Source organism: Ixodes scapularis, unplaced genomic scaffold (assembly GCF_016920785.2).
Source record: "Ixodes scapularis isolate PalLabHiFi unplaced genomic scaffold, ASM1692078v2 PGA_scaffold11__112_contigs__length_91849675, whole genome shotgun sequence".
NCBI lineage: Eukaryota > Metazoa > Arthropoda > Arachnida > Ixodida > Ixodidae > Ixodes > Ixodes scapularis.
Window position 1 is genome coordinate 50,655,584 of NW_024609837.1, and position 27,291 is coordinate 50,682,874.

General features: G+C 47.6%; 2 protein-coding genes and 1 pseudogene across 3 annotated transcripts; 1 reads left to right on the forward strand and 2 right to left on the reverse strand.

Moving 5' to 3' along the window:
* Positions 1-837: 837 nt before the first annotated feature.
* On the reverse strand, positions 838-13,497 carry LOC120850090. Of its 2 annotated transcripts, none has more exons than XR_006077449.1 (8): positions 13,405-13,497; positions 10,971-11,157; positions 7,384-7,680; positions 6,727-6,953; positions 5,684-5,843; positions 2,534-2,661; positions 1,542-1,643; positions 838-1,254 (listed from the first exon to the last, which is right to left on the reverse strand). XR_006077449.1 is itself a non-coding variant. In XM_040222454.3 (8 exons), the coding sequence occupies exons 2-7, from the start codon at positions 11,152-11,154 to the stop codon at positions 1,617-1,619; spliced, it is 1,023 nt and encodes a 340-aa protein (XP_040078388.2). In that variant the 5' UTR covers positions 11,155-11,157; positions 13,405-13,497; the 3' UTR covers positions 839-1,254; positions 1,591-1,616. The 2 variants fall into 2 exon arrangements, 1 of the variants encoding a protein (XP_040078388.2); XM_040222454.3 differs by having other exon boundaries at positions 839-1,254; positions 1,591-1,643.
* Positions 11,267-12,838, reverse strand: LOC8035862. The gene has a single exon (XM_040211916.3). It carries the CDS (start codon positions 12,836-12,838, stop codon positions 11,267-11,269), a length of 1,572 nt encoding a protein of 523 aa, XP_040067850.1.
* Positions 13,498-16,634: 3,137 nt separating the features above from the next.
* On the forward strand, positions 16,635-25,289 carry LOC121835064 (annotated as a pseudogene).
* The last annotated feature ends 2,002 nt before the right edge of the window (positions 25,290-27,291 follow it).

Consider the following 27,291-nt stretch of genomic DNA (forward strand, 5'->3'; position numbering starts at 1 on the left):
AATACGGGGGCGGATCCAAGGGGGGGCGACGGGGGCGGCCGCCCCCCACCCCTCTCCCCCCTTCTTGGAGGGCAATTTGACATGGGTGGTGGACTCCCCGGTGAACAAAAAAGAATGGGAGAATACTAGTATCCTTACACATTTTGCCGCCCCCCCCCCCCCCCAAAATGGAGTTCTGGATCCGCCCCTGGTCAGATAACGTTGCTGATTGTTGCTAATGGCCACGAATTCTACCTTCCAGTAATGTTACACCAAAATGCTGCACTGAAATTACGGCTTACTTAAAAGTGAAGAAATAAATAAAAACATGAAGAACATATACAAACGACCACTTTTCATTTCGCTACAATGTTTATTTTTTCAAAAGCAAGGAGTCACACACAGGTCAAGATAAACCAAAGGCGGGAGGGAAGCGGAGGATAGGGAGATAAGGGCCAGAACTGCAAAAATCTGGCAATCTTGACTAAAACACATGGAGTGTCACTGACTGAACTCTTATCTCCCTGAAGTCCCCTCCATCAAGCCTTCCGTATGCAGTTAATCTTGACCTGTGCGTGATTCTTGCTTCCAAAAAAAAAAAAGCGTCGTAACTAAATGAAAGAGCGGTGGTTTGTGTTTGTCCTCAGTGCTTTTGTTCTGTCAACTTTCAGTAAACATTTTAACAACACACTGGCACTGGCCAGATATTACTGCATGTGTTACTCGGATGTTTCTGAACAATGTTACCAGAAAATTGCTGTCTAACATTGACAAGCATTGCCAGGAAACTGCATATATGGTTGTCATGAAATCCTTTTTTGAGCTGGTGCCTGATATGAGTAAACGGATGGGTATTGCATGCCATTAATGAATCAAAAATTTGAAGTCCTAGAAGCAGGACAACGGAAGAAAACAAGTTATTGGAATAAATTTATTTCAAAAACAAAACAAACATTACAAGTACCAAAGTAATCTTGTTTCTTACAAGCTATTATATCTACAAAAATCATAAAGAACACACTAAACTACGAGGCTGATCTGCATGAAAATAAAACTGCAAATATCAAAACTCCAAGCAACATAAAATGACTAGAAAAAAAACAAAAATTTTAAAAGCTCTAAAAATACCATACAAATGTGTACATAAATTAAATTTAAAAAAAACACTAGCTGGGGCTAAAATGTATGCATGAATAGAAATGAAAGGTGACATATGCATATTACAAATTGCAATAAAAAAATTTGAACAACAGGCACTCTGTACTCATGGGATGGCTGTAAAAAAAAAAAGAGAAAGAAATCATTAGACAAAAAAGCTTTTAAATATATATAACATAATTTTTTTTTCAATTCTTTGCATTTAACACGATTAACCAATTCCATGTCCCCAACAGGGATCAAAGTAACCAACTACTGACATTTAAAACTATAACAGAAAAATCAAGGCAGAAACATGCCAAAAAACAGCGCGAAATCTACGGACAAGAGAACACACAGGACAAGGTGTTGTGTGTTTTCTCTTTGTCCATGTATTCCGCACCGGTTTTTACATGAATTCTTACCAACTAGCCTAGCCCAACTGTGCATTCTTGTAATCAGAAACATGCTTGCCTTCTCCCCTTGTGGCAGCCCCCCAGTCACTCCTGGGAAGAGGCACGCTGTTCCTGCAAAAATATAACACAAAAAAGTTGGTTGCATTCAGAAAATGGGTGCCTATTTCAGTGCAATGTCTCATCAAGATAAACAAAAAAAGCCTACTTCTGTCCTAGTGCAGTTTTGCCTGAGTTTGTTTGCATGCACAAGCCATTCTTTTCATCCAGTTTAGACCTTTTCTGCACTGCAAAGTAGGACCTTCCCACAAGGAGTGATGCGCCTGCTGAAGCATGTTTTGATGGCTGAGCACTGGCAACACACTCATACGGTCGGCCATCAATCTGAATGGCGGCCCCACAGAAAGCCATGCTATGTGTCTGATTCTCCCTCTTCTTCTAGGCCTCCTTCAGCTTCTTTACACTGAGGCATAAAAAGCTGCCTGCTAGCAAAACAAACTCTTTAGCTAGCTGCAGCCTAACGTGGACCTAATAATAACACGCTAAAAACATTCTTAGACAGTAATTGGGGCCCTGTCCAGCATTCGTTTCTTTATAATCACCACAAACTAGTGTAGCAACTGGTCCACTGGGCACCTTTAGACAGCCCTTTCAGGGTGTTCATATGACTATGACTGGAAATGCACCATGAATGCCAGACACCTGGCAATTGCAGCTGATCAGCAGTCTTATCAGCTGGTCATATCAATTGTTCTGAAAAAGATTTTCTCTCTCTTCATTTACAATGTAGGGCAATGTCAATGAGCCTCATATTTTCTACAATGTCAAGCTCACTGCAGACCATGTCATAACATGCTGTCCTTTCATTTCCTAAATAAATTTCTTAATACTTAACATGTCTTTACGTCAAGTAGACTAATGCCTTTGTTTTGAAATACAAACTTGTTTTAGGACGCAAAACTATTTCTGGGGACTTGTAAGCAAAATCAGAAATATCATATTACCATTTTCTTGGTCCTCGCAGGTGCGTGCCTCACCCATTCTGCAACAGCCCGTTTGACGTCGGCTTCCTGAACGGTGATGGCTGGCTCACCGTTCTGTGCCTTCTGCTTAAAGCAGGTGCGCACAGCTCCTGTTTTAAAAGCATAGAATTACAACACGTCAGCTACCGAAGTGAAATATGGACAATTTCATGCCCTACTTCAGCATAACTTGGCAGACATCAGTAACTATGAAATCAGTCAGAATGTCTAGCAAATTCCTCCTTTTAAATTCCCCGACTTTTCCAGCTTTTCCCCCACTACCTCTATCAAATTCCCCGACTATTTCTATCAAATTCCCTGACCGTTACAGAAGCCTTGAAATGTGGTAACTGCTACTAAACACATCATGAATGAACACCGCACACAATTTAAAACTACTTATTGAAATAGGTCTTTACGTTGCTCAAGAAGTCAAAGACTTACAAAGTTTCGGGCAATGTTATTTAGCGCAGCCACATTAATGCGTGACTCTCTGGCTTCGTCGCACACCACCGCATTACTTGCACTGGCCATTTTCCCTGATTTGGCCAACTTTTTGATAATCTCCCTGACAATTCCCAATTCCCTGACTTTTCCAGATGATTCAAAAATCCCCAAACAATTCCAGGTTTCCCAATGAGCGAGATAGTTTGGTAGCGAGGCATGGGACAAAACTCCACTGGAGTGAGCTTATGTGGGCTGCTGTCACATGCTTCACCAAGACACACAGTTCCCTTTCCTCTAATAGAGACAAATCCAGACTCTGAAACCAAGCCAATGTATTTTGTAAATCAGAACTCTATTCGTTGGTGCATTGATCTCAAATGCTACTACACTGGAATCGGTCAAAGTACGCTATAAAAACCACAACAGAGGTGGCTGCGGTAGATGGCTCAAAGCTATACTGATAAGCAAACATTCCAATTTATCTGTTTAGCTTCACATGGATTTGGCCTTTTTAGAAAAAAAAAAAAAAGCTCCTCACTTAATGGCCTTGTATAGCAATAGTCATTTGCTGTTGAAAGGCAACACTGCTTAATTCCGAAGTTTTGGAATTATGATGGATTTCAAATAAAAATAAATCATTAACGGCCCCACCTATTTAGTTTCATTAATTGCAGAATATTTCCTCCGCAATTTTGCTTTAAACATAGCCCCAAAAAAACCCCAAAACATTGGCTTTGACAGGCAACGATGGCAGAGACATGACCAATCCCATGATACAGATGATTGTGTGCTACCCCTGCGAGGACGACGCAGACAGACGGGCGTGAGTGTTGTCTGCTCCGTGTCGGACGACATCTACATCACTGCAACCTATGCTAAAGCCAAGTTTTCTCAAAGGAATATCTCAGGAGCATTAGTATGCAGTGAGGTCTTCTAAATAGTACATAAATAAGCCATTGAGTGTGTGAAAATTGTGCAAACAATGCCATTATTATAACAGGGGTGAACCATGAGAAACGTGCACATACATGTCTGTGCCAATCAGGTGTACAATGCTGAACCAACATTGGAAGAAGACATCGCTCAAGTCAAGGACTGACTTCGCATGGAAGAAAACAAAGAAAACATAACAATGCACCTGACATAGTAGCTTAGTGCTTAGTGCGCCGGCGCCGTAGTAGCGTTGTTTGCGCCTCCATTGTCAGCTAGGCTTAGCAGTCTGCTGATCTGTTTCATAAAGATTTAAATAGAGATAATATTGGGCATGGATTTTCCGATGATACTGAAGAGGCCTTCGTTTTTTTCTCACTAACACAAATGAAACGGAGTCTGCAAAATGGCGGGCCCTTGGGCACTGCCATCTTGCAGCTGGGGTGCACCTCAGATAAGCCGATTATGAAAGCTAGCTAAGGCGTGATTGACAGATTGGAATCCTGACAGTGCATTTCCCCACCCATGGTGGCCAGGCTACTTTTTGAAACATGACTGCTTGCAAACGTGTATAGCTGAATGTGTCATTCAGCTATATGGTAATGTACACCCGCCGGCAATATGAAGGTGGACACCTTACCTGGTTTCTTGCCTGTATTTACGGCTCCCTAAAGCTATATTAACTCTCAACGTCTCAAATGGTGCGTGGCTTGGTGGTCTAAACTTTGCGTTCTAGCCCTCTTCTGGAACAGAGCTTGTACCAAAACTTGCAGGAGCATCAAAAGCAAGAACAGGGCCGTTCACCTTCATATTGCTCACGGGTGTACCTTACTGTAAAGAGTGCTCTGTGGGGTAAAAAGAAATGCACCACCTTTTCTTGAGGAATGGTTGATCCGAACGCTGCCCAAACCATTCCACATATAGAGCGGAGGACAGGTGCATAAAACGTGTTAGGGTTAGAGTGCACTAACAGCAAGCAAACAAAAAAAAAGGTTTACCATGAACATGAACACAAACAAAAATGACTCGAGACCATCATTCTGAAGGCACGACACAAACACCTGTAGGTATGAGACCAATATGTGTTAGTGTCATCCCTTTAGAAGCTTCAATCTTGGGTTCTTTTTAACATGTTTAACATTCACCAGCTCACTTGCACCCTTACATGAGGTCTATCATACTGAAGAACTTCAAGCAATTCTTGAGTTTTTAAGCAACTTTCTGTGTTCCTCTAGCTGCTGCAGTGCTAAAAGGTTTAGTATTATGCTTCTTAAGTTACACCAAGACTCTCACTACAATAGGTGAGGGGTTAAGAGTGCAGAGGAACCTCTGCACTCTTTTAGCTTTGATAGCACAAATGCTCATGTGGAAGATGAGTGGCTAGTACCTGCTGGAAGTGGAGCTTATATTGGACATTCAACCTCTTACTAACTTTAATTCTTTGCAACTGTGGAGAGCTACCGGAAACACACGAGGTTGGAGCCTGGTTGAAAGTGCAACAAATCACCACAGCATGGCAGTCACTACATAAAGTAAGAATAAGGCTGGAATTATGAACACCACAAATAAGTTTGATTTTACCGAACATATATGAACATGGTATATTTAACAGTTATAAAAATAATCCTTAAAATTCTGCTCCTTCTAAAAAAAAAACTCTAAATAGCAAAGATGTTAGAAAAAATTGTGTCAGAAAAACCCCAGTTATTTCCGCTTACAAAAAGGATTTCCTGGAGTATGGTTAGTTTCCCCTACCTATCACGACACCAAGGAGTCCAAGGTCTCTCATGGGCTTCTTCCCCTTCCTGCCGGTCACACAATAGTTCTGTGCGAGGCTGTCAAGCATGCACCGCCTCATCACCTGGCGGGTCACGTCTACTACCGTTGAGCCTCCAAGAAGTGCGAAATGCAAGATCTGGGGGAAAAAAAGATATTACTGCAGCACATTTTGGTTAAATACAACATGTCTTTCATTGTAAGCCCTACCTTTTGAAAACTTAGTTGAAATTCACATCACATACTACAACACCATCTGTATATAGAAGATGGTATTTTTCATGTTCCTTTTAAAGTAGGAGGCTCACTGCTACATGAATGCAGCCTTTGCCGTGTTTCTTGTGAGTCCTGCAGATAACCGTAAGTCTGTTGGCCCGGTAATTAACTAAAATTCATTTATTCACTTTTTAATTACTGGCTTTATGATCCACGTTGCAATCACCATTTTAAAGATAGCTGCCATAAAAGACTAAGCCAATTTAAACAATTTTTAAAAAAAGCAACCAGCTTGGACATTTTTTTGTCGACAATTTTTTACCTTTCTTACGATTCCGAAACTCGGTGCACAAAAAGTGCCAAAAGCGCTGTCAACAAATACTGGCAATTATAGTCTCTAACCCAACTCAACGTTTAAATGCATAGGATTTATAGGGCCATCACCTAGCCCTTTCCTCATGGTTCTTCGTCATCCATCCAACATGGCATAAATAAGGGGCAAGCGAGGCTCAAGCACACGCCTCCTTGCTCCTGCCTCGCGTTCTGTTCGAACGAAAGGTGACTGAGCTTCTCGCACAGCGCGAAAGATTCTCACTTAGAAAGCACGAAGGAAATTGGGCTGGTAACGCTGTGTAGATGAGTAACGCACCCCATCACTAGGGGGTTCTGACAGACCATTCCAATAACCCCGATAAATGATACCCCATACTCTCAGTCTCCTATGTTTACTTGGGTAGTGACCAGGCCAGGGCTGAAAGAAACGGCTTGTGCAGCGCTCTAGTGAGCATATAGGGCAGTGAGCATACCAGGGCCTCCTTATTTTCTCCGTCTTTAAGATGGTCCTCCAAGCAAAGTAGATCCTCATGCGTGGCCAGTGGGAAAAGCTGGTAGATCTCAGGTCTGACGGAGAGCTTGTTAGGAGTGTCCGTCCTTGCCCCCTGCTGACGCATCTCCATCTGCTTCAGGATCTTCCCATGGCTCTCAAGCTGTGCCGCCATATTTTTTAGCTGGCTGAGCACCTGTTCCTGGAATGCTGACAATTTTAAAAAGTGCTTCATTAACTGCACAACATGATATTGATGATCTACCCGTCATAATTTTTGGATTATCAGGCTTATTATTTTGCACCTGCTTGGATGGACCATGCAATGTAAATGACCCATCTTATTCCACACACTTAAAAAGAAAAAAACAACAACAAAACTAAAGAAATAAAAACAAGCATTATGCATAAATGTGGCTCCCATGCAGAAAAAATTTACAAGCACAATCTGCTGTAGATATTCGTGCATATGCTATCATGTGACTTGCTGTGTAGCCCTGCTTCACAGCTATGCTTATCAATGGCTTATGTGATGTGACAAATGTTTAAATTCCTATATAGCACAAAGACAGAAGTATATCCAGTACATTAACTACAAGTCCAGCTGATGAAAAAGGATATGAGCAATTGGCTATCTTACACGAGTGTTTTCGCCTGGGCTCTCGAGCATATTCTTGGGGTAGGGGCGTTGGACGAGTGTTAAGTTGAACTTGCGCTAGGGGCATCCTTGGGGGAGCAGGAGGGCTGACAAATCCCGAGCATGGCGCTGCAGAATTTACACTCTCTATAGCTTGCCAATTGGTGTCTTCATCATCTGATGATGAAAGAAAGTGCTGCGGTCGCTTCCTTCTTCTTTTCGCCAAACTTTCATCTTCAGTTGCTAGATCCGACATCTCCTCCGCCTTTTTTTCTTTACGTTTTGCATCTTCATATGTTGCTGAAACAAGAAACCCAACCACATTACTAACTGAAAGCTAAACTCCTTCGACATTTATGCAAAACCTGAATACTTGTAACCCTGACATCATGGCTAAACTGTCTTTCCTTTAACTGTTGTCTACAGTACAAACAAACAAGGCTGATTGAATGAACAAGGGATATAACTCAAAGGGTGTAGTCCGCATATGAGGTTATAACTGATTCCGGAAGTAGAAAGCACCATGAATTCCAATGTGGCGCTAGCCCACTAAATGAGGTTTGCAGCAGTATTTTCTATCTGCAAAATGTTTATTTTTTACATGCATAACCGCAAGCACAGTGCAAACAAATTTAAAAGAAGGAGGGCTGGGGGACCACTACATTAATAGCACCTTCACTGAGCTCTGAAAACATTCCATAGGTGAATACATGACATTAAATTGACTAATTAGCTACTGGTCATTAGTCATACTAAACAACTAACTTTTAAAAATCATGGAACAGCACTGAGTGCTTTCGGAGATTTATGTGTAATTATTTGCTTTTACAGTGTTTGATTTCAGAAATGAGTTCAAGAGGAGTTCTGTACAAGGATGCTGAACCAAAATTTGGATTTCACAAAACAAGGCAGGAGGACTAGGCAGGACGCCACGAATCACAACTCATGCAGCACTACCTTGAACATATAGCCATATTTCCGGAAATGCAATCAAATAAAGCTTGTAACGTAGTAGTCCTACTTTTCCCTTCGCTTCTCGCGAGACACACTGGCTGCATTCCAAGGTGAGGAGGCAACAAAAGGAGGTGAGAAAGCGAGGCTACTTCCTATCCTCCTGAACTGTTGAGAGAAGAATGCGACGTTACATGTCTCATTTTTTTTTCTTCAAAAATACAGCCATTGGTTTTGAGATACTGCTGCAGGAGTGATGTACTGGAGATTGTAACGTCCCATCAGACGTTTCTGCAGCCTTATTTTGTGAAAACCCAATTTCGCATCAGCATCCTTTTAAGTCCCACCTTGACGTATGGCAGCCACTACGTCACGGAGCGACGTATAACCGCCACTTCGCGCGCGTCGAAAGAGGGGGAGTTTTAAACGTGGAGAAGTTGTGACTCCGACTAAATTACGTCCTATGGCATAAATATTGCTAGGAAAAAATTAGCTTCGTGCAGAAGATTTGTTTTGTGACATGCTTGTCCCAATTAGGCTGTTTAAAAAGACACTTTTTTATTCTTTGCAGCTACCCTTTAAGGGCGGAGAAGCCAAGTGGAAAGTTGTAGAGAGGCTTGAGAAACACCTGTTGGAGGTGTTTGCAGTATGGTATGCCTTGCCTGCTTCTTTCCATCATTCCTCAAAGAATGCTGTACAGTTTGCCACACGATGCATTACCAAGGACATCACAAAATACCACCATGTGGTGAGCAGCCTGCCACCCACAACATCCAGTGAGATCTGCGATCTGCTTTTGTCTCACCTGCAGATGGCCCGTGCGCTGTGATTGGGGAAGCATGTTGCACACAGCACTTTTTTTGCATTTCATGGGCGTCTTTTAAAGGCTGGAGGAAGGAAGCACGCAAGGTGTGCCATGCTGAAAACAACTTAATCGGGTGTTTATAGATAGCTGGGACATCCTGTGTGTGTGTGTGTGTGTGTGTGTGTGTGTGTGTGTGTGTGTGTGTGTGTGTGTGTGTGTGTGTGTGTGTGTGTGTGTGTGTGTGTGTGTGTGTGTGTGTGTGCGCGCGCGCGTACGTGCGTGCGTGCGCGCTGGCACGTGTGCGAGCGCGTGCGTGCATATATATATATATACATATATATATACACGTATATATATATATATATATACACATATATATATACATAGATATATACATATATATACGCCTCGCAAGTGGGCTCATTTTCGTCTTCTGCACATGAGAAAGAAAGTAGCGGTGACGTCAGAACGCCGAGCCCTGATTGGCTGATCGCGACCCCCTATCTCAGCGTCGTCTGCTCGCAACAGCGTCTGCGTCTGTCTTACCTTCCCTGCGACTTTCGCAAGTGCAGGTCTTTACGAGCGAGCTCGACTTCGCCTTTCAAAGAGGGCAGACGAAATAACTCGAGCGGTACGTTGTTTTTATCTAACAACTAGCAGACGCGCATCAAGAAGGGAAGTCAAAGGACTCATTGGCGAGGTGTTCCGAGGCGCCGAGGTTTGTTTGCTAAGAACCGAGAGTGAGCGTGTTAGTGTCCGCAAGTTCCCTCCCAAATACTTTTTCCCTCCTTTCGTGTGCGGCGAGACTTCTCACTCTTTAACGGCGTCGGCGGATTGGCGCAGTTAACGTCGTCTGCTTTACGTCTGCTAGTCAAAGCGATGGCTGCTTTACCTTTCCTGTGTCTGTCGGAGATTCACCGCTTTTTCGCCGGCGAGAGTCACCGTTGCCTCGGGAAACAAGGAGATAACAAGAGGAAGAAATTGACCTCTCAATCTAAAATTGTGGTCAGCAATGAAAGTATAATACGGGAAGGGTTCACAAGGGTCGCGCGGGCATATTCCATTCAGCACGTCAGCCGGTCGTGGACAGACGGTCGCCGAGTCGCGGAGTGCCTGCTAGGCCTAACTGCAAAGCTCGCTTGGTCGCATTCGCTGGAATCGTGGACGTTGGAGCTTTTCCCGGGTGTTTAAGGATCCAGCGTTCTTGTTCGTCGTGGTCTGTTTCAAGTACTTTTTACTTTTTTCTTGCTGCTTGAAGTCGGGACGCGTGAGAAGCGCACGTAGAAAATAAACGTCCGTGGGTCGTCGCGACTGCGACGCTGTCGGCCATGCTGATTTGATCGTAAGAAGTGCGTAAGACAGCTTCGGAGCTACCGTAGAATTTCGTCGTAACCTGCGCAAAACTTACGAAAATTTCGTTTCGTGAATACGAATTTGTTCTTAAGTTTTGTCTTACGCACATTTTTGGCGTATAATCGTTTCGTGAATCTAGCCTCTGCACTTCCGAAAGTCGCAGGAAAGGTAAGACAGACGCAGACGACGTTGCAAAGGAGCAGACGACGCTCAGATAGGGGGTCGTGATCAGCCAATCAGGGCTCGGTGTTCTGACGTCACCGCTACCCCCTGCGCAAGAAGCAGACGAACTTGCCCTCCGCATAGTGTATACACTCAATCTTCTCCAAGACCACTCAAAAGTTTTGTGCTCAAACTTTGGGAGCTGACATAACCCTGAAAATAAAAAATTATTTCTTGCAATATTATAGTCCTACTCAACGGCAGTAACTAACGGTACAACTGCAAAGCAGTGGTTTTGTTTCACCGTCGCTGTACTTACAACTTGACCCCATTATTCGACATGGAAACGTGGCCCAGTCAGGACAAGGTTGCTCACAGTCCTTGATGGCTTTTGTCATTTGTTTGCCTCTGTAGGGTGGCCATGCACAACGGTCATTCCGCACCCAACAGGCAGGAACTGCCGAAATATCATTCTTCCCAAGAAAATTTACGACGTAGTACATTTCCTGAAACAAACAAATGAAGGCTTTATTATTTTAAAAGCTCCTTAGTAATATGTGAAAATGTTATTTCCAAAGCAATCAAGACCAGCTTAGATTATGCAAATATGAATCATCACACTTGCAGGTGAACTAGTGGAAAAACAGCATAGCACTGTTGATACTGCAAACAGACGCACTTGCACTTGATGTCCTTCACACTCCACAATGAGTACTGCCTGGAAAGACTGGTGGCCTTAAAAATTCCTAGTTCTGATGAAGGCACATTAGTTGTATACAGGTTGTTCAGACATTGGAAGAACTGCCCGCAGATGCTTTGCTCTTTACCCGATCCGATGAAGTTCCTAACAAGAATGATGTTACCATCTTTCAGCTGCACACAGTTGTCTGAAGGCTTGAGAGAAAGATGAGTGCCATCTAGGAGTAGCTCACTGTACTGAGTTCCCTCGAAGTTTGGCGGCTCAGGTCCATCTCGGTGTGGCCCTTGCATGCCACACTTCTGTTGTTCACGGGTTGTTTTGGTTGCAGCGTTGAGTTCCGAGTATTTTCTAATGACTTGCTGCAAAGCCAATGCACGACCTCTGACCATCTTCTTTAGTTTCCCAAGAAAGTTCTCGAAAGGGAAGGCAGAGAACAAGTCCACAGGACCGAACCGCCGAACATCCTGTGTCAGGTGGATCAGGGAGTGCACATTATAAACATACACCCCATCCCCATAAAGGGAACCGGCATCGCGAACAAACTCTCTCAAGAGGGACTCTGCCACATCGCAGTGCGTCAAAAAAAACTTTGGGCTGGCTAGAATCGTCATAGCACAGCTCAGCTTCAGGAAGTGGGCATAGAAGTGTTTGTCCAAATTACTTCGAAGAAGAACTGGCCCAAAGTACAGCAAAAAGCTCCGGAACTCTACTGCCTTCCAGTGGTCTCGTTCTTTGAGGGAACGTGGCTTGCGGTTAAACTCGCAAGGTGTGCTTGACTGAAAGCTTATCAACTTGTCGGATATTTCAAGTTGGGACCTTATGGGCAACTTCGATGCTGAAGGTGTGGGTGAGGTCCAGTATTGCACAATCAATCTTCTCATGACGCCCAAGCACACCAAGTGCATGTAGTCCAGAGGAAAGCAACTCACAAGGCCTACACCTAGTGCTGAAAGTGGTGGAACAGCATGATGATGGTCTGCATTCACTTGGTTGGTGAAGTCTTCATCTGTGCGTAATGGAGCATCAATATCCGGAAAGGTAACTTTCTTTCCATCATGTTTTCCCTTCTGACTGCACTTTTCACAACCATAGTATGCAGTGTGCCCTTTGATGCACTTGAGGTAGGCCCTGGCTGGAGCATCACAGATAAATGAATGTAGTTTTACTGTATACAATTTGCTATTCAGATGGATGCCCTGGGTCAACGACACTGACAGTTCCTCAACAAAATCCTTCATGAAGAGTTCCACGTTTTCAGGTTTCCCATCACCTTCATACAATGCCGCCACGAAAGGGTTCTGACCGCGGCTTTCTTTCACCAGAACAAGCACTGGCCAGAACTGCTTACGAGAACTTCGTGAGATTGGAAGTCCATCTACGTTTATAGAGAGCGACAGCGTGGAACACCCGCTGGGGAGCAATCCGCCTGAGGCCTCTGCCATAAGCCCTGCAGCTACTCCAAAGTAGTGGTATAAACCACTTCCCATTTGTGCAACCTCAGTGGTGCGCAATGTCTTTAGCAATGTCCTTGCATCAATGGGAAGGTCCTTGTGGTGAGGATGCAAAAGTTTCAACAATTGCGTCAGGTGCGATGCTGGCGTGTTAGTGTTGATAGCCCAGTGAGCCAACTTCGTACCTAGGCTGGGCGCCACTTCATCACTTCTGCCTTCACTCGGGAGCTTCTCCAAATTCACTTCGTACAATGGCTCTTCCACCTCATCTTCATTCACGAAAGATTCGCATTCAGAGTCGTCCAACGGGTCGTACAGCAAGAGGTCGTCACTCGTCTCAGATTCGCACTCGGAAGCTCGTTCGTACTCACACTCTCCGGAAAAACTTGCCTGTGCTGCCACTGGCTGTTGTCCAGTCGGCAGGGGGAATGCTTCCTCCGTGTCCACCGACTCCTCACTGCTCGTATCGCAACTTTCAAGTTCCTTGCGAACACTTTCGGCTACCCTACGTCTTTTTTGGCGATCGGACAGCTCCGATAGCGAACGCTTCGCCCGCTCCATTGTTCAGCACAGTTAGCAACAACAACAAAAATGCAACATACCTTTGTTTATGTTTCCTCCACGCCGAGAGCGGCAGAGCGGTATGATGAAACAGAAACAAGCCTCGCTTGAGAGTCCGTTGACGTGCGGTCGATGCGCTCACGTGGTCGACTTGGCTTCGACCTTGCTTGGCTTGAGCTACTTCCATATCTTGGCGTCGTGGCTTGTCAACAGTGTGCGTAAACGAGTAAACGACTATAAAGTTCAAGTATGAATAAACTCTAAAAATTTATCTGACAGTACTAATATACGTTTTTTTTAAGGGTTACAAAACATGAGATTGATTGGAGAAACTGGAGATTGGTGTAAGCCGTACAGCCATAACCGTGATGCCGTACTCGTATGCAATCATGGCGGACGGTGGTGAGCTTGGAATGATCGGTGCGTGATCTGGACCATAATATCGGCAATGATAGTGAACTATTAACGTCGAAACGGTAGTTCCGTAGCTATGCGACTGTGCTGTGCCATTGTGATGTGTCCACAAATGTAGGCAAAAAGTGGTCCACGCAGAGCGAGCTTGGTTTTGTTCTGACCACTTCTGTCGACTGCTCTTTGGCGAGAAGTGAACAAGGACTAAATATGTGCGAGATTATACTCGTTTAATGTTTATTGCGAGCGAAGCAGAAGCACACGAGTGACGCAGCGATTTTAATCGTTTTATTTTAATTGCTAGCGAAGCAGAAGCACACGAGTGACGGACAGCCACCCGTGCACTGGAAATCCCGTTCAGCAACAGTAGTATGCGCTATCATCACTCACTCACTCGTCCACGCGCCTCACTTCTTTTCGTCTTTTACGGCAGTAACCGTTCATGGCCCTTCCGGCCCTTGATTTTGAGTGGAATGCGGAGTGCGTCCGTGTATCCGTGGCCCTTGACGCTGGATCTCCTTCCTACCTGGCCTTATCCTCACTCCACTTTTCTTTCATCTCGTACCATCTCTCCTATGTTGCCTTTCCTTTTCTTTCCCCCCTCACTTTCTCGCTCCCCCTCGCTCCCCCTCCCCTACCTCCATAGAATTATATGTTCGTAGCTTCTGACCTTTGATTTCGACTCTGGACCCTTGGGTGCTGCTCCTCGCCATCTCCCCTTCTATCTATCTCCTCGGTCTCCTCTTCCCTCCCTCCCCTCTTCCTCCACCCTCCCGTCCATCTTTCTCTTTTTTCCCGCTATCCATCCACCTCACCTTTCCTCCCCTCTTCCCCCTTCTCTCTCGCTTGAGTGATTCTGTGTTCATGGCCTTTGATCTTTGCTTTTATGGTGGTCGCTGGATATAGCTCTTCATTTTAAGTGGTCGGGGAAGTATGATCTTGCGTCCGTGCAACCGTGGCCTATGACCTTCGACTTTGTACCACAAGCTACTGGACCACCCCTTCTTGCTCGCTCTTTTATCTGGCCCCACCCCTTCCCCATCTCCTCATTCCCCTCCACTCCTTCCTCTCCCCCATTGGTCTCATCTTCCCTCTGTGCGCTCTTCCTCCCCTCTTGCCTCTCTACTCCGTCCGATCTCGCTCCTCCCTGCCAAACTTCTCTTCATCTTTCTCTCCCTTCATGCTCCCTCAGCCATTTCATCCTCAGTCCCCTCTCCCTTCCGCCTCTTCTCTTCCTTGTGTGAGCATGTGCTTTTGGCCTTCGACCTTCATACTTGACCTCTTTCTTCCCATCTCCTCGCTCACCTTCCCTCTGGACCGTCTCCCTTTTCCCCTCCTCTGTCTATGAGACGATGGCTACCACCGGTCATCACACTTGCAGTATGTTGCAATGAGCCGCCACTTTTTTAGTTTTCCGAAGAAACAGAGCGGTGGCCTATAAATTGGACTGAAAAATGAGCTTCCGCATGTAACTATTTCAAATTTTCAACCAGGGTGTATTTTATACTGCATGCTCCAAGATTTCGCTTAATCTCTATGGCAAGCACTGACGCAGACAACCAAGACGGCGAGAGTAAGAACCACCCAATCGCTCGATTTGAGTCAAATCCATTGCGAAATTATTCCTTGCTTCTATTTTAAATAGTAGAAATATTTTCGCAGGAAGCTCGGGTCGGATAGAGCATTCAGTCGACCTCAAGAACTCTCTGCGACTTGGTAGTAGGGTAATCATGTTAATATTTTTTTACAGAAACAGAGCTACGCTTCAAAAGTTAACGTAATAGAGCACACCACTAAAGTACACCTTTGGTGATAATTTCAGCTAGCTCAGGTTCCAGTTTAATTTACAGGCTATCACTCGCGTGCCATCCTATACATGTTTGGGAGGTCTTTGGGTCGTCACGTCACTAGCATGAGTTTTCCGCCTTCGATAACACAATAACGCCTCATGACTTCACTCTCTTGTTATCTTTAGCATGCGTTCCAGACGCTGGGCATCCGAATGATCCTAACCTAAGAAGCAATGATAAGGGTGCATGTTAGCTTGTGAATATTGAGCAGACTCGCCAACTCGCCCTTACAAAAATGATAAATGAGTTTCAATTGAATTCCTAATGTGTTCTTATAGAATGCGCAAACTCAACAGAAACTCATTGATAATTTTTGTAAGGGCGAGACAGGTTAAGGGGCAGGAAGGAAGCCAGCTCAAACAGGCAAGTCTCAACAGACTTCTCGACAAGGCCTCTGTTGGTGTGTGTTTTGTTCATAGTATGACAAAAACCACAGTAGGGTGCCTTAGTGTGTTTGCATCTGCTTTAGTGTGGCTACAACAAACCATTTTGTTCACCTTCATCCTCGAGTTGAGGCTCACTGAACAATCCTATGGCAACGAAATGTAAGCCATGTTCATTATAAGTTTGCCAGCCTTGCATTACCACTTAGCCCATTATATTAAACTTGATTGTAAATTGTGCAAGCAAATGCCACACACACAAATGAATTCAATTTTATTATAAACCTTTTGGACAGATTTTTTTTTAGTTTTCTGCAATTTGTTTAGAGTACATTTTGAACACTTGTTTCAAATACGCCATTCACAAGCATTAGGGTGGTCTTTCTGTTTGTATAAAAATAAAAATGTTTGACCAAGAAAATCTATTGAACTATTCAAAGTTTAGTGTCTTCGTGTATCCTTCACCAGTCTTTGTGTGATGTGGTGATGTGTCACAGTTCGTCACATAAGGCCAACGTCGCTGCAAAACATTGCCCTTATGTCAGGGTGGAAATGTTACCAAGAGGTTATTTCTAAACGTTACTCCAATGTTGCTTCTCTAACATTCCTGGAACGTTTGCCTATGTAATGACACGTTGCACGACGTTCAGTGACAGTGAAACAATGTTACAGGTGAACATACCTGTTACGTTAGTTTTCTAACGTTGCTGTAACATACCCAAATGTGCCCCAACGTTACATTACATTTGTGACATTCCAGTAACGTTATGGCAACATATGGTGCTACTAGGGCATGTCGCACCTTGACGGAAATTCCTTGCGAAGACTTCGTCTTCAGTGCCACATGACGGATCTTGCCGGCACCCTTTATCCGTGTACAGCTTCTGCTTTAGCTGTTTGAGTAGTACTGACGACTGGAGGCTTGGCCGGAGGACATCTAACGGTGTTTTAAAACGTCTCCCGGCCAGTAGCTCGCACGGCGCTCTGCCGGTGACCTCATGCGGAGTGGTCCTGTAGTGGAACAGAAGTCTAGATATCTGAGTCTGGAAACACCCAGATGCACTCTTCTTAAGTTCGTTCTTGACAGTTTGAACAACACGCTCCGCTGCACCATTTGAAGCTGGATGATAGGGTGGTACAAGCATGCGGCGTATACCGTTGCGTGTCAAGAATTCCAAGTATTGTTCACTTGCGAAGGCAGGACCATTATCTGATACTATCAGATCTGGCAGTCCATGCTAGGCAAATGCTACTCGCAAAGCTGTGATAGTAGCTTCTGCCGAGGTGGATGGCACGGGGAAAACTTCTACCCACTTTGAGAATGCATCCACAATGACTAGGAAGGTTCGCCCCATGAATGGGCCTCCAAAGTCAATGTGAAGCCTTGACCAGGGCTTTTGTGGAAAAGGCCAGGGTGTCTGTTGAACCGGCTGTGGAGCCCGTTGATGAGCTTGGCAAACTGTGCAGCTCTTCACGTTTTTGGCAATATCATCGTCAATACCCGGCCACCAGACGTGGCTTCTGGCGACCAGTTTGCTTTTCTCAATGCCGGGATGGCCTGCATGAAGAAGCTTCAGGACTCGATCTTGCAACACTTGTGGGACTACTACTCGTGTTCCCCAGAGCAAACATCCGTCATGAAGGCCTAGCTCAGTACTCCTTGCACTGAATGGGTTCCCTTCTGGTCCCAATGTAATGCCCTCTCCTCTCAGGACAGCGAGCATCACGTTACCCAGAAACGGGTCATTCTTCGTTGCTTGAGCCACTACAGCAGGTGACAGAAGACTGGGGTAAGCCTCTTCGAGCATAAAGATTTCAGCCGGCACAGGTTCTGAAACACTGTTTGTCGGCACTGGCAGTCTACTGAGTGCGTCCACGTGTCCCAAGTCTTTCCCCGGTTTGTAGAGAAGCTGGTACATGTAAGCAAAAAGCTTGAGAGCCCACCTAATGAGTCGAGGCGAAGCGTGGACTGGAATCGGCTTGTCAGGACTCAGCAATCCAAGTAGAGGCTTGTGGTCTGTGAAGGCTTGGAACGGGTTTCCCCACAGGTACTGGTGGAACTGCTCAACACCGTACACCAAAGCTAATGCCTCTTTGTCGAGCTGGCTGTAGTTTTGTTCGGCTCGGGACAAGCTTCTGGATGCGAAGGCGATGGGTCGTTCTTGACCATCGGCTTCCCGGTGTGCCAAGACGGCGCCAATCCCGTACGGTGAGGCATTGGAACTGAGACACACAGGCTTCTCTGGGTTGAAATGAGCGAGAACCGGAGCTGAGGTCAAGAGGTGCTTGCTTGACGTGAAAGCTCCTTCTTGGTCTTTTCCCCACTCCTACTTCTTCCCGTCAGTGAGAAGCAAGTGCAGTGGACGAAGACGTCCAAACAGGTTAGGAAGGAAGAAGTTGATTAAACCTAAAAAACTTTGAAGTTCCCTGACATTTCGTGGTGCCGGGGCATGTAGGACAGCTGCCACCTTGCCGAGACCTGCTGACAGTCCCTCCTTGCTGATGATATGCCCAAGGTATTCTACCTGAGGCAAGAAGAAAAGGCACTTGTCGGACCTCAGCCTGCGTCCAACGTCCCAAAGGCGAACGAGAACAGAACGAAGATTGTGAAGGTGATCTGAGTCGGACGTGCCAGTGACAAGAATGTCATCAAAATACACAGCAACTTGTGGCAGTCCTCGGAACAAGTTCTCCATCTCCCGCTGGAAGATAGCTGGAGCCGACGAAACCCCGAAAGGAAGACGGGTGTACTGAAACAAACCCATGTGTGTCGAAATGGTCACATACTTCCTGGAGTCTTGCTCAAGAACTACTTGCTGGTAGGCATCTCTCAAATCTAACTTTGTAAACTTCTCGCCCCCGGAAAGCGTGGCTCACAGGTCTTCGATCCTTGGAATGGGGTACTTCTCCAATGTTGCCACTGGATTTACGGTAACTTTGAAGTCACCGCAAATCCTCACACGGCCATCCTTCTTGGCCACAGGAACAATGGGCGCAGCCCAGGTTGAAGTCTTTACTGGTACAAAGACACTCTCTCTTTGTAGGCGCTGGAGCTCTTGTGTATCCCCATCCTTCAAGGCAAAGGGTAGCGGACGTGGCTTGAAGAACTTCGTAGGAGCATCTTGTGGAACATGAATAGTGGCTTCCCTGCCCTTGAAGGTACCAAGGCTTTCCTCGAAGACTTCCGAAAACTCGTGAACCAGAGTTTTCACATCAGAGAGAGAATGAACGGTTGCCTCCACCTCCGAGAAATTGATTCCCAGTTCTCGAATCCAATTGCGTCCAAGCAGTGTAGGGGAACCATCTCCAGTAAGGAAGAGAGATAAAACCGCCTCCTTGTCTTGGAACTGTACTCTTGCATCAATTTCTCCTTGGACCGGAGTCAGTTCCCCGAAATAACTTCGCAACAGCACCATAGATGGCTTGACAGGTACGGCTGGAAGTAACTCCTGAAACCGTTTTTTTGACATGACAGAGACAGTCGCTCCCGTATCCATCTCCATGCAGAGTGGCTTGCCGCAGACGTTGACAGTGACGGTGAAAGGCGGTGACGGCACAGAGCTGTCAATTTGCCACATGTCAAAAACCTCGGACGATGTCACTCCGCTATCTTCAGTGTTGTCGTCCAGGACATTCATTGGAAGTGTACGAGGAAGACGGGACTTGCGTCCTGGCCCTGAAGAACGATGCTTCGCAGGTTTGTTCTTGGACGACGGAGCGTCCTTCTGTTTTGAATTACACACCTTCGACAGGTGTCCCCGCTTGCGGCAGTAGTTGCACGTAGTATTCACATGCTTGCAGCTGGACGCAAGGTGTCCACCTCCGCAGCGGTAGCAGGTGACGTCTCCCGCCGGTGTCGTGACGCGGTGAGTCGTGAACGCATTGGTGCTCGAGCTTGCCTGGCAAATCTCTCCGGCGTCCTTCTTCGCTGCTTCCATGGTCAAGGCGGTCTGCACGGCATCCTCGAACGTGAGGTCCGGCCGCTCCAGGAGTCTGGTCTGGATTGTAACGCTGTTTATTCCGCAGACTATGCGGTCTCTCAGCATGTTCCCTAGTTCTGTTCCAAAATTGCAGTGCTCCGACAGGCTCTTCAATGCTGCAACAAACTTGCTTACGGTCTCCCCTTCCGCGCGAACACGCGAATTGAAACGAAACCGTTGAACGACAGCAGAAGGCTTGGGGCAGTTGTGACTCCCGAGAACGTCAAGAACCTCGTCTAAAGACTTATCTTGTGGTTTGGCGGGCTTCACCAGGTCTCGCAGTAGGGAGTAGGTCTTCGCGCCGCAACAGCTGAAGAAAGTGTCCTTCTTCTTGGTATCGTCAACGTCGTTCGCAGAAAAAAAAAAGCTTCAACACGTTCGACGTATGACGGCCACTCCTCACCTTCTCCCTCAAAAGGTTAAATTCTGCCGAACGTGGGCATGGCGAGCTGAGAAGCTTGAAGAATGCCTGGTGCTCACGTCGCGAACTTGCACGTCGCGAACTTGCGACGTTCGAAGAACTTGAACGAAGTCTTTTTCTCTCGTCGCCAATTGTTACAAGCGGGGATAGACCGCACGGCCGGCAGGACGTGGCCGGCTAAGCAGAAACATGACGCCGTCGTTCCTTTCGCTTCAGGAACTGAAGAAGAAGTGTTTTAATGTCTCGTGATGGCAATCGAGGTAACCGACAACTACCGCTATGAAATCTGGTAGCATTAGCAGCCAGATAGAGATTGTAACATTCTCCAACAACCACACCCATAGCACTCATAGAAGGAACCGCATTCATATCACTCCTGGAATGAACCGCATCCATCGTTTTAATTACACAGACACAACACAGCCCACGCACCGCCACTACGAAAACCCAGAGCGACGAACAACCGGCGACGGCAGAGCGGCAACTGAGCACGCCCGCAGTTCACCACACCTCGGAGCAACACCTTCTAGATAACAAAGCCATAGTGCCGAATGAGATGACATCAGAGAAGGCCAACGCTGGGCATAGATTGGACACGACGATTGCGTCAACGTTCGGCTGCCTGGTGTTGCTCTACCTGGTGTTGCGCTTTTTGTTTACTCCACTTTTGTAACCCCCAATCCTGCTTGGGCCGCAATTGGCCTGCCGTATTCTTAAATAAATCAATAAATAAACTTGACTCGATACCGAGCGCTGACGCAGCACTCGTTTCCAATCTGTGTCCAGTGTTGGCCTTCTCTGAATAAGCCATCTCATTCAGCACGACGGCTTTGTTATCTAGGTGTTGCGCCGCGCCTCCTCCTCTCAGGCTCCGCGCCAGTTGTGCGCGTGACTTTGCCGAAAATCGAAGTGCTCATTTTGACGGAGACCCGGCGGTATCTGCCAGTTTGTCAGCACCGGGGAAGGAGGGAGAGGATGACGCGTGCTCACGTCAGCGGTTCGGACCAATGGGAGCGTTGCACGCGACAACAGACAAACGAAACACAGCCGGTTTTTCGTCTCTAAAGCGCGAAACACATGTACGACGAAACCGTCCGATCCGACGTCCGACCACGCAATACGAGTCAGAGGTGGGGGTTTTCAACGCTCTCCGATGCTACGAAAACCCTCGCTCCCAAGGTCATTTCGGCAGTCCGCACGTCGGATCGGAAGGTTTCGTCGTGCATGTGTTTCGCGCTTAAAGCGTGTTGTGTGTTGGCAACCGAGGATATCCAGGGATGCCGGGGAACTGGTGCACGCGCGCAGGCACGAGACGTTCGACTGCTCTGGCCCCAACCCGGTCGGTTGTGCCCGCTGTATGCTGTAATGTATATATTATGTAAAGATTAAATACACAACATTGGCGACGAAGTGGAGTCAACCTGCGGCGGAAGACCTTCTAGAGCGCCGTTCACGGCGCCATGGCAGAAGCAAAGGCATCAGCGGCGCCGGCATTCGGCGGCATCGAAGAGTTCGCACCGAGCACCGGTGCAACCTGGCCACTGTACCACGAAAGACTTGAGTTCTACTTTATCGCAAATGAGATCAAGTCAGCCGAGAAGAAGCGTGCAATCGTGTGCACGGTCTGCGGGGCGGCAACGTACGCCATCATTCGTTCAGTCTGCTCACCGGCTCTACCTTCCGAACGACGACATCGTCTCGCGACTGGCGGCCCACTTCAACCCGAGGCCCTCCGCCATTGTTCAGCGTTTCCAGTTCGGGAAGCGCGACCAGCGTCAAGGAGAAAGTATCGCCGACTACATCGCCGAGCTTCGTCGGCTGTCGGAGCACTGCGCTTTCGGGCCAACGTTGGACGACATGCTCCGAGACAGGTTAGTCTGCGGCCTCCGGGAAGAGTCCCTTCAGCGACGGCTTCTCTCCGAGCCGGAACTAACCTTCGCGGTGGCCAAAGAGAAGGCGATAGCAGCAGAGTACGCCCACCACCAGACAGAAAAGATCAGGGGGGCGTCCGCAGAGAGCAGCGATGTGCGTCGTGTTGGTAAGCAAATGGCTCCGAGAGCTAAGCCTAATGCCGAGGCAGCAAGAGAAAGGACTGCGTCGAAGTCACAGCAAGACGCTGGCAAGTGTTTTCGCTGTGGAGGGTCACACGCACCAGACGAGCGTCGTTTTCAACACGCACAGTGCCACTTTTGCAAGCAGCGGGGCCATATCGTGAAAGTTTGTCGACGAAAAGCGAAACAGTCCTCACCGACGCCTAGGCCTACAGGTGGCAGCCGCCAGAACGGCCGGCGGCGCGACAGTGAAACAGCGGATGTTTTCGGCATCTTCCAAATGACTGCCGAGGAACCTGCTATCCGCGTGGTCGTAGAGGTGAACGGGAACCCTCTCGAGATGGAAGTCGACTCAGGAGCGGTGTGCTCCGTGATCAACGAGAGAACTATGCGTCAGCTGCGGTTGTCCAAGCACAAGCTGCGACCGTGTGAACTACGTCTTCGCACGTACAACCAGCAGGAATTGAAGGTGCTAGGCTCCGTGATGGTCCAAGTCACCTATAAAGGGCGTCAAAAACGACTGCGTCTCGTCGTGATCAAGGGAGCAGGCGTAGGCTTGCTTGGCCGAGACTGGTTCAAGGCTCTTGGGATTGAGCTGAGAGTCAATCAGCTGGAAGAAGCAACGAACAATCAGAGCCCGTCCAGCGCAGCAGTGCTGAGTCGTCACGCCGACGTTTTCCAACCAGGTCTAGGCAAGAGCAAGGGACCACCAGTTCGAGTCGAAGTGGAACCGACTGCCCAGCCCAAGTTTTTCAAACCGCGCGTCCAGTTCCCTTTGCCTTACTACCAAAAGTGGATGAAGCCTTGGACAAGCTCATCAGGCAAGGCATTTTGGAACCGGTCCGACATTCCAGTTGGGCGACTCCAATAGTACCTGTGGTAAAAAAGGATGGCACAGTGCGAATCTGTCGCGACTACAAGAATACGGTAAACCCTGTGGTCCGTTGGGAAAGCTACCCCCTACCCACACCTGAGGAACTTTTCGCGAAGCTGGCAGGCTGTGCAAGGTTTTCCAAGCTTGATTTAGACCAAGCGTACCTGCAGCTGACAGTTGACAGTGAGACAGCTGACCTTCTCACCATCACCACACACCGTGGACTTTACCGTGTCACGCGCCTACAGTTCGGAGTAGCTGTTGCAGTCGCTATTTTTCAGAGGTACATGGAAGAGCTGCTGCAAGGGCTGGAAGGGGTGCAAGTTTTTCTCGATGACATCCTGGTAGGCGGTAAAGATGAAGCCGAGCACAACACCCGTCTGCAAGCTGTGCTTCAAAGAATTCAAGACGACGGTGTCCGGCTAAAAAGGGACAAGTGCGTTTTTGGAGTGGATGAAGTTGTATTCGGCTGTCGCCGAGGATGTTGCGATGGTCGTTAATGTTGTCGGCTTACGACTACGAGCTGGAGTACAGGCCTGCTCATCAGCTCAGGAACGCGGATGCACTGAGTCGACTGCCTCTAACTGTGGAAGACAGCTCAACTGACGAGAAACTTTTTGAAGTCCGGATGCTGGAGACTGCGCCGGAGATTCCGTGGGATGCCCAGAAGATTGCCCGATGCACCCGGAACGACCCAACCTTGTGCAGAGTTCGACATTGGACGGGGGTTGGATGGCCTCAAGGCAGGCTGCCGGACGAGTTCAAGCCATTTGTTCGACGGCAGCACGAGTTGTCGGAGTATCGGGGATGCCTGCTGTGGGGATGTAGAGTCATCATTCCAGAGCAAGCGAGAGACCAGGTTTTGGAGCTGCTGCATACCACGCATCCCGGAATCGTCCGCATGAAGGCGCTTGCCAGAAGCACAGTTTGGTGGCCGGGTATCGACCAAGATATCGAAAGGAAGGTCCGAACCTGCCTGCCCTGCCAGAAGACAAGGCCGCAACCTGCACGTGCAAGACTGCATCCGTGGGAATTTGCCAGAAACCCATGGTCCCGAATCCACATCGATTTTGCAGGACCCTTCCAAGGAAAGGTTTTTCTTCTGGTGGTGGATGCGCATTCGAAATGGCTGGAAGTCATCCAGTAGTATCCATGTCGTCAGCAGCAGTGTGTCAAAGGCTGCGAGTGCTGTTCGCAACACACGGTGTTCCCGACACTATAGTCTCGGACAATGGGACAGCGTTCGTCTCACAAGAATTTGAAGAATTTTTGCAGAGAAACCAGATCCGGCACGTTAGGGTGGCGCCATATCATCCATCGTCAAATGGCCAAGTGGAGCGCATGGTCCAAGAAACTAAACAAGTCCTCAGGCGCATGGAAGGAGGCGACATGGCCACCAAGTTGGCCCGATTTCTTTTGAGTCAGCATATTCTCCCGCAGTCAACGACCGGAAAGAGTCCGGCGGAATTGTTGATTGGTCGGAGACTCCGTACTGCACTGGACCGGCTTCACCCAGACCTACAAGCAGAGATGGTGGACAAGCAAGAGGAACAAGCGCTGCGGGGAAGACAAGGTGTACGCGAATTCGAGCCGCGAGAACCAGTCTTCATCCGCAATTATTTAGCAGGCCCCAAGTGGCTACCCGGTATCATCACTGAGATCACCGGTCCGGTGTCTTACAAGGTTCGCACCATCGACGGTCGTTTCTGGAAGCGGCACGTGGACCAAATCCGGAGACGGAAGTGGAGCACATACCTGGACGAGGAGGAGCCTACGACAGAGCTGTCACCTCAGCAGCTCTCCTTACCAAGCGAGCCATCGCTTAGGAATGAATCGGTGGAAGAGTGCCCACCATCTACGAGTCAAGCGGACTTCCCTGAAAAGTCAACCCCAGTGGCAACCCCTCCAGCTTCCCCACAACGTTCACCTGCTTCACCCCATGAACCGAGGCACTAAACAGTGTTGCCAACTTCAGCGCCTGCGCAAGAACAGTCAAATCGTCCCCAGCGACAACGGCGACGTCCCGACTACCTAAAGGACTATGTGACCTAGGGGGGAGGGATGTTGTGTGTTGGCAACCGAGGATATCCAGGGATGCCGGTGAACTGGTGCACGCGCGCAGGCACGAGACGTTCGACTGCTCTGGCCCCAACCCGGTCGGTTGTGCCCGCTGTATGCAGTAATGTATATATTATGTAAAGATTAAATACACAACAAAGGGATACTACAACGAAATTTCGGCGCTCATTTTTTGGTCTATATGTGTTCAAAAGTGCAGTATCACATGGAACATACCAATATCTTGTTAAAAAGTCTAGAAAAGGAATTTTAAAACGAATTAAACGATTAGCAAAGAGCACCTGGTGGATGTCGTTAACGCCTCGTTTGTAATGCTCGTCTAGGAACCTTGACAGCTAGTGACGGAGGTTGTCTCGTCTCCGGCCACGACGAGAGAAGGGGGGAAGGAGGAACTCCCCTCTTCCCGAGAATCCCTTTTGTGTGTCGCAGAAGTCGCTATTGTCCCCCTAGAAGATTATAGAAGATTAACCCGTCACTCAAAATTCGTACAAAAGCAGCCGCTTCGGCGGCTGGAACGACTAGGCCATCCTCTCGACGTCAGCCTCGCCGTAGCTTTGCTCGTCTTGAGACGACCTACGTCACGATTGCGTTGGATGTCACGTGCTCTAAGCTGGGCCTTCTCCGAGCGCTTGCCAGAGTGGGCCGTTTATAACGAAAAATACAGCCACCAGGATCAAAATACAAACGTGCCATTGTCATTTACAGATATTGTGGATCATATTCAACCTATTTTTGAACACGACGGTAATATTTCAAATATTTATCGAAGTATCCCTTTAAAACCGTGCAGTACAGCCAAATTTTCAGGGGAGAGAGTGTATGCCTTCCTGTTCAAGAGGAGGGAAAGGAGGAACGGGGGAATCCCAGCCCTTCTCACCCGTTCCTCCTTTCCCTCCTCTTAAACAGGTCCAGATACACTCTCTCCCCTGTAGGTTTGGCTGTACTGCACGGTTTTAGTGAGACGAGGTATAACGCGGACGCATTAAAGCTGACTAATAACTGGTTTGACGAGGGAGTAGATTCCACCGCACCACCAGCCTAGGAGTGGACGATGCATACCCCGCTCTAGGTGAAGGAAAGCGGGACAAGCTCCCCTGCAAAGCCCTCCCCTCTTTCCAGTTTAGCAGAGCGAACCCTTGAGAGGAAGCGAGTCCTTGCTCGCAACCTCTCCAGCGTTCGCTCTCTTAAAGTGGGAAGAATCTAGGGTTTTGCGGAATTAGCTTGTCTTGCTTTCCTTAACCTAAAGCAGGGTATAATCGTAGCGATCAATGGCATTCTGAGCCAGTTAAAGAATGATTGCCCCTTCCTACTCCCCATGAAAGGGCCATGGAGGCAGCTTTGTATAAACGTTCCTCCAAAGCAGCTGCTTTGGAGGAGCGTTCCTCCTAAAACAAATTTCATGAGCGTCGTTTCTTGTAACGCCGTTGAACACAAGACTGAAACAGGTTCAATGTGGTGTCCCGCCTATTACCCACGTCTAGTTAAGTAAGAAAATTTATCAACAGCGAGCTTATAGTTCCCACCGCTCACGCATGAAGCCGATGTTGCGGAGCCAACAATGTACGGGCTGTGCGACAATTCAATTCCCGAAAAGGCACTGTAAAATGACATTTTTCTTACCTGTGCACTAGCGGTTGTTGTCATTTTGTCGCCTTTGTAATTAACCGACCACTTCGGCCAATTCTTTCCTCCATGGTTATCCGTTCGCTGTCAGCTCAGCGAGCCAGACGAGCCACGTCCGGGATGACTTCTATAGGTTACAAGTCAAGAAGGTAGCGGCAAATGCCCCTCAAAGGGAATCATATATCCCTCCGCCACCTCCGCATCCAATAGCGTCCTATCGTTTCCGTGACTTCGCGACCAACGCGCGAGGAGGGTC